General features: G+C 43.7%; 1 protein-coding gene across 1 annotated transcript in view; it reads left to right on the top strand.

Moving 5' to 3' along the window:
- STAB2 (stabilin 2) overlaps positions 1-7535 on the top strand; it is a 142075-nt gene extending 134540 nt beyond the window's left edge. Inside the window, exons 66-69 of the mRNA XM_039484192.1 lie at positions 1754-1861; positions 3178-3306; positions 5182-5301; positions 6326-7535. Of these exons, the coding sequence (XP_039340126.1) occupies positions 1754-1861; positions 3178-3306; positions 5182-5301; positions 6326-6376 (408 nt within the window). The 3' untranslated portion in view covers positions 6377-7535. The remainder of the gene's footprint in view (positions 1-1753; positions 1862-3177; positions 3307-5181; positions 5302-6325) is intronic.
- The last annotated feature ends 234 nt before the right edge of the window (positions 7536-7769 follow it).

Raw genomic sequence — 7769 nt, forward strand, 5'->3', positions numbered from 1 at the left:
TCCTAGTTACAGCAGTGCCCAAAGGCGTAAGAGTGGAAGGGAAACGAAACAGCTGTCTTACAAGTGTGCACCCTTCATTCAGCTAAGCACTGCTTCTCTCTAGCATGATGAAACAGCCCCATAACATGCTTTCAAGGCATTTTAAATAAGCACTGATGGGCTAGTAAAAGTAGGGAAGATTGAGATTATAACCTAGGCAGTAACAGTAATCATTTTCCTATTATAGTGCCTGTTTCACTTCTTCCTTCTGGTGGCAACATTACATTTGTGTTTGCAAAACTAAAAATGCTTTAATCTAATCCCTGAGGCCCTGGCACAGATCCACACATTCACACTGGAGGACATCTGCACAGGGAGTTATTTAGAGGTCAAGCAAACACCTGCATCCACACCCTATCGGGCCATAGAAACTGACGTTCCACATGCAGTGGCTGAGCTCTAAATCCTTTTCATAAGAACGTTCATGCTGCCAGGAGAGACTATAACTCAGAATCATGCTGGGTGACTTCTAGCATCTCTTGTGTAGTGCAAATGACAGTCCATGTGATTCTGTTCTGTATGTAGAAAAGGCTACTTTGCTCACTGTTGTCACAGCAACAAGCTGCAACTTACTCACGAGCAAGATCATCTGTGCTAATTCTTATTTAAAATAGAATGCTTTAGACAGGGTTCAACAGTGCATGTGGTTTTAGAGGGACTAGAAAAAGGTAAAGATGACTGTAGCCCTTGCCTTCAGCCATGCCCCACATACAGCGAGCATAGGTCTGGGGTAAGATAAGCTGTTTGCAGCTTCCTGATCCTGGAGCCAAGCAGAGACCAGTTTGCCACTGGTGTCACTGAGAGCAGCCCTGCCTCACCAGCCAGAGATTGTCACATCCCTCCCTCAGAAACTCCCCAGGCACAGCTCTATAGTGTAGGAAGCTGGATATGCTACATCTACATCAGCGAAAGATTCCTCAACAATGGAAGAATCACCAGATGGTGAGCTCCAGCTCCTGTGTGCCATAGCAGCAGGATAAAAGGGACCAGACAGAGGCTCGAGATGGTTCCATAGGTAGCAAGAGTTCAAGATGAGTTTGTCAACTGCATTTAGAACAGTCTGGAGTGACTGTAGGACTGGTTGATCCATAGCCCATTACTGCTCCCTTTTCATCTCCAGATTGTCCATTCAACTAGAGCCCAGGGAAGCAGTGACCAAATGCTGCCATCCAAGACCTGTTCCATGGCCTATAGGAAATGAGTTGGTGGGCTCAGACTGGTTGACAGGTGTCCACCTTGCAGTGCCACCCGCACAAATAGTATTTAATGATAGTGTCAGCAGAGAGCCAAAAATTGATGAGCATGGAGATGACAGTGCTCCTGGCCAGGGTTGAGATAGTGGCAAGGCCACAAGGAGACAGTTGTCCTGTTGCTCCCGGTATTGTATTTTGCTATTGAGGCAAGATTGTCAGTTTCATAAATCACTAAAAACATGACATAGATAAAGGGACAAAAATTAATTTCCTGGCATTGTCCATTCCTGGGTTCCCGCTCCTGTTGGTTAGCTCTGGCCCAGAGGAGCCCTCAGAGGGTTTGAGCAATTGTGGGCTGATGTCCAATAACCAGGTAGGGTATTTTCTTTAGGCAAATGTATAATTACACAAGAAGAGTCTCCCTCTTCTAATCAGACATAGGGAAATAAATCTAAATTTTACTTTGCTCCTGAAGTCAGGAAGGTCAAAACTCAGTTCCCACTGTTCTTTTTCTTGGTTAGAATGAGACCAGATATGTGGATGGAAAATCTATTCTTGAATGGGATATCATTGCTTCCAATGGAGTAATCCATGTCATTTCAGAGCCCTTAAAAGCTCCTCCTCCACCTGTAAGTTGTTGTTGTTGTTATATGTTTTGAGATCATTGCTGAATAACTTGTCCATACAATCTTCCTATAATTCCTTAAAAGTAGCCTGTCAGTTGCATTCTGGTTTTATTTCCAGGTTAAGAATTTACTTTAGTATAAGTTGAATTTAAAACTCAAGGACAACGTTACTGGTAGAGTTGGTCAATATTTTTTTTCTGATGGAACAATTATCGGCTAGAAAATGCTGATTTGACTGAATCAAGTAATTCTGTGGGAATTTGTCAATTCCATCAAACCTTCCTATGGAAGCTTCAGCTCCCCCAGATCTGTGGCTCCCCTGAAGCTAGCTGGGACGCTGGTTTACCACACCAGAAATTTTTGAAAAATTCCATTTTGGTTCTTCCAAAATGGAGTTTTTTGAAAGTTTCTGTCCTAGGGAAAATTTCGCATTTCTGATTTTTCATGGCGACTCAGAACAAAAACAATTCTGTGCAGTTTTCTGCAGGATGGAAATTCCAATTCCCACATGATTTTGATTAGCAGATTATCACCACAAATCATACCAAGATAGCAAGGCTCATGAACACACTTAGATTCTCCTTTCAGTGTGTGCAAGTTTGGCACTTTGCCACATCCTGAGCAAGATCACCCTAAGAGCTCATCTACACATAAGTTGTACTGCTTTAACTACAGCTTAGGTGTAATTGTACCAGTTTGACCTTCTCAGTCCAGTTAGAGTGGAACAACCCCATCTGGTGTCGGTGCAGTTATACTGCTATACGCATTTACAGCAGTGGAGCCTGTCCCTGTACAGAAAGAGGAATCAACTATTCCAATCAAAGGCATCTTTCTACTATATAACTGCATCCGCATTAGGGGTTGTACTAGTGTAAGTATTTTGTTAATAGTTCACACCCCCAGCTAACAGACAGAATGTGTGTGTAGACCAAGATTGTATCATTCTACTCCCACTTACCTGCACACAAATTCTATTGCAAAAGGCTACATTTCCCACCTTTACAGTACAATTGCCTGACTATGTTTTTTCCATAAGAAGGAACCTTCCCTGGGGAAAGGGATTGCTGCTGATCAATGAGCAGCTTGGAGTCTGTTAGAAAAGGAGGGTTTGTTTTAACCCCCATGGTTTATGAGGGTCTTAGACCTGGGAATTCTCAAGCATAAAAGCAGATCAAGAAGAATTAAACTAGAGGCAGCATCCCTGCCTCCTACCCTGCCATCAGCATCCTTGCAGTGTACAGCATTTTAAATTATGGTCTACCACTTTGGAGTGATGCTCAGCACCCAGCTCCAGTGCTCCCTCCTCTCTCTATGATCAGGCTTCTCTCCACGCTGGATATGGAACAGGAATATTCTTCGCCATCATCCTGGTTATTGGAATCGTGGCTTTTGTCGGGTACTCGTACTTCAGATTCAAGAGGAGAAATATTAGCTTCCGGTATTTCAAGGTAGGAGGAGGTTGACTGTGAAATTGAATGAGAAGGGGTCAGCACCTTCTCATGCCCATCCCCATTTAGGAGCAGATACAAGCTACGATGTCCATCCTGTTTGGGTCTGTCTTCAAAAACATCCATCCTTGTTACTATGCTAGTTAGTAATTATGCTTGTTTGCGTCAAACCATCCCCCAACGGACACAGCTGCCTCTATGTGCGGGGTCAAAAACTCTGTTCCTGAGAATCTAGGGGCTGTTCCTACACTTGGAGAGGGGCAAAGTCTCTTAAAATGGTCACAATGGAGCCTTGCCCAGGCAAACCAACAGCCTGCACAAGAAACCTCCCAGCTTCCCTCCCACCCCAGCCCGTTTACCTCAAAACAAGGACAAGAGACATAGTCTCTGCAGTCAAGGGAGCGCAAGAGCCTAAACAACGAAGCGGCAAGGCCATGGCCCATCCTACTCAACAGCAGTCCTGAGTGGGCCACATGCTGTGTGTGGATGCAGTGTGCATGCTGTCCTGCACACCAGGGTGAAACTGCTGGTCTGAGGCACAGTCCTCCCAAGAACTCCCCCTAGGGCAGTGTTCACACCCACCATCCACGGCCACAGCCTTGCTCTAAGCTTGTATTCTACAGCAGCCCTGCCACAAGGTCCTATTTCTCCAGCTCACCTAGACACTCAGCTTCAGGAGGCCGTTAATTTGGAAGCCTAACTATGCCCACATAAGTGGAACACCACCCAATACCCCCATTTTACTGCCAACCATCATGCTAGTCCTGGGCTTGTCCAGCAGCTGTGTTTGAACCGAGATTTGATAGCAAGGAAAGCAGAGATTTAGACAAATTAAAGCATTTACTAAGTAAGCTTAGTAAATTTAAAAAGTAAGCTTAGATGCGATATTTAATGTGGAGCCAGCCAACACCACTTAGCTTTGCACAGTGCCACCACAGGAAGCAATCCAGTAACAAAACTATTCAGCACAAGATACAAGGATGGATGGCGAAAAAAAAAAAGAATGTGTGGGGTCATGTAAAAGGATCAGTCTAAAAGAAATTTTCCCCCAGAAACAGCCAGTTTTTGTCCCTACCTATCAAACGCGCCGACTTCCCCTCTGCCCGGTGGGTGCTCAACCCCCTGCCTCTGGCCCTGCCCCTACTCTGCCTCTTTCCACACCCTTCCCCCAAGTCCCCGCCCCTGCCCCAGCCCCACCTTTTCTCCGCCTCCTTCCCCGAGCACACCACATCCCTGATCCTCCCTCGCCCTTCCAGAAAGTCCTAAGCACCGCCAAACAGCTGCTAGGCGGCAGGCGGGAAGTGCTGGGAGGGACGCAATGTGCACGGTAGAGGAGGAAGCGAGGCAGAGGTGGGGGGAGCTTGGCTGCCGGTGGGTGCGGAGCACCTGCTAATTTTTACCCATGGGTGCTCTAGCCCCGGAGCACACGGAGTCAGCGCCTATGCTACGTATTCTAGCTCCTGCATATAATATGAATAGTCATTTAGGGTTGTAAGAGGAATATTGACCAAGGGAAATGTGATTTATTTGTATTATGCACCCAGAGGCCCAAAGTGAGATGGGGAACCCGGTCTGCTAGGCATGGTACAATAATGCTCCCCATGCTAAAGCATTTGCAATCTAAGTAGAGAAAACAAAGGGGGTGGGAGAGAAAAGAAAGTAATTTGCTTAAGGTCACGTGGTAGAGCTGGGACCAGAACTCACGTCGCCTGAGTCCAAGTCCAATGCTTTAGCCATTAGACCACACTGCCTCCAATCACTACACTGCTGCAAATTACTTGGTTATGTGCAGCAGAGTCAATGAAACTCTGAATGCCTCACATGATATGCTAATGCAGACTGATGGCTTTTCAATGGGTGTATGGTTTTATACAGTCAAAAGAAGACATAGATGTAACAGCACTCGACAAGCCACGGCTTTCAAACATCACAAATCCCTCCTATGAAAGTTCTACTCCTCCTCCACCACCTGAGCCTGCCTATGATCCTTTCGCTGTAAGTTTTCATTTTGATTTTGGAGACTATGATAACAGTTTAAGATCGTGGCGATGGAATTCTGTAATGGGACAGTGTCTAGCTGAAAGTCGGGAAGGAGGGGGTCTATACTTGGGGGGTAGGAGGATAAAAATCCCACCATTGCTACCACTGGGCCAGCTCCGCCAGTAGCAATAGCAGGACTCTAGATCACTCAGCAGCATTTTAACAACCAGAGCTAGCTGTAAAAGACACTGCAGTTAAAACGCTGGTGACTGCTAGTAACTTTTTTATTCAAACATTCCCCGGGGCTGCAGTTACTGCCTGATTGGTAGCAAGGGTAGGAAATGTGTAGAAGAAGCCTTATTTTTAAAAATAAGGTTTCCTTATCTCAGCTGCAGACACGTTATAGCAGTGGTTTCCATCCTGTTCTGTACAATGACCCCATGTAAGAACAGATGTTCCAGAGTGAATATTCCTATAAAAAAAAATGTGCATGTTGCTCTTGTATCAGAGTTTGATGGTCATTCAGTGGCATTTTACTAGCCTGCTGTTACACTTAGAAAAAAGTTTGCAATAGCAAGGGGACACAAATACTTGGGGCACTATGTAATCCCTCCCTCCATAATAATAATTGCAGGGAAAGGTTAAAGAAACTGAAGGCAAGTGGGGTTAGTCCTTGTGGCCCCAATTCAGCAAAGCACTTAAGCATGTGCTTCAAAATCCTATTGATGCAGTAGAACCAAAGCCTGAGCTTTAAGGGCTTTGCTAAACTGAGGCTCTTAGAGGGCTGATGACTCACGTTTACTTTGCCTCCTTTCATGGTGGCTGGAGTCAAACAACATGATACAATGCTGTTCTGGATGTAGGATGAATGACATTTTGGGGGAAATCTCTCACTGAGAATCTGGAATGCAGTTTAATGTTTGGGCTGGGTTTGGGATTTCCTGGTGCACATGCAATAGGCACAATACGTATAGAAATTCACTGTCAGGGAACTTCTAGATTAGGCAATAGCGTCTAATACTTCATTTATATTTTATAGGATTCTGATGAACAGCAGCTTGTAATGAGTGGGCCTCATGATCAGTTTTGAAGACTGAAGTTGGAATTATCAACAACGAAAAAACATTTCTCTACAGTCTAAAATTAACATTTACTGTGAATAAGCCCTGCCTAAGCACTTGAGGGGAAAAAAATGACCTTTTATAATTTTTTTTAAAGTGTTTAAAATGTAGTCCTAGGCGTTTAAGTCAGGGAATTTGCTGAAAAGTTGGTTGCATGTAAGAAATATCAAGTTCCATTTTAAACAAATACAGAATTAATGTAGAAATGTATTCCTCTGCCTAGGAGACATTTAAAGGTTATTTCTATTTAAGGACATAGCAGTTGCTAAACAACAGCCCACAATGACTTACAGTTTTTCAGAACACCATGTAGCCACTTTGATTTACAATGCCCGTCTTTCTGTGACAAGATCAAACTGCCTCCTAAACACATAGTCCTGATGGCCTCTGACAACTGTACTTGGAGGATGTACTCTGTGTTTGCTACCCTTGTGTCTTTATATCTCATTTTGTCTTGGGGTCGAATCCAGAAGTGGCTGACAAGCAGCAAAACTTGCAAATATTGCTTAATAGCATTATGACCTTCATTTTTAAAACTGTTTGATTTTAATGCTCTTCCTTCTAAAAAGTGAACTAACTGCGAATGCAAGCACAGTATGTCTGGTTTGCCCACTCTGAGCCATTTATGGATTCTTTGCATCATTGTTATGAGGAAGAAATATATTCCTTGTAGAGGAATTAATGAGGAATGCAAGTTATGTATGACTTTAACCTTGTTTCATTCTTCTATTTCAAGTCATTTTTGTGCAGAATAGACATTCTGCTTGTTTACTGCCTGCTTTGCCTTCCCCATTCACTTTTCAGTGGTCTGTGTAAAGTTAAAAAAAAAAAAAATCTTCTGCCTTGTCGGTGTAGTGTATTTGTGTCAACTCAGTTACACCTGAGATGCAACTTTTAAATGAACAGTAATAGCAGCTGCTGTTTCTACCTGTACTATAGTAAAATAAATAATGAAATAAAGTTGGGGGCGGGGAGGTGGGGAAATTCAGTCTTAAATGATGAAGCAAGTCTCCAGCTGACTGGAAAGGCTACATAACACAGTAAACCTCAAGGAGAGAATTTTATGTTTGTGAGAGCAGTGGTGGTAACATTTCATTTCAACTATAAATTTACTGGCATTCTCTTTTCTCTCTTTTGTAAGAAGTCATTTTTTGTGTAGCACCAGATTGCTTTCAAATAAATATCCCAGGATTTTTCAGCAGATTAAGCAATACAAGCAAACCACATAGGTTACAGTAGCACAGTGTATGTCTACAATAATAATTTAACACCTGTGGGTGGCCTGTGTTAGATGGCTTGGGCTTGGACTGCAGGGTTGTAAAATTGTGGTGTAGATGTTCAGGCTGACACGGACAAGCCACA

The sequence above is a fragment of the Mauremys reevesii genome, linkage group 1 (assembly GCF_016161935.1).
Source record: "Mauremys reevesii isolate NIE-2019 linkage group 1, ASM1616193v1, whole genome shotgun sequence".
NCBI lineage: Eukaryota > Metazoa > Chordata > Testudines > Geoemydidae > Mauremys > Mauremys reevesii.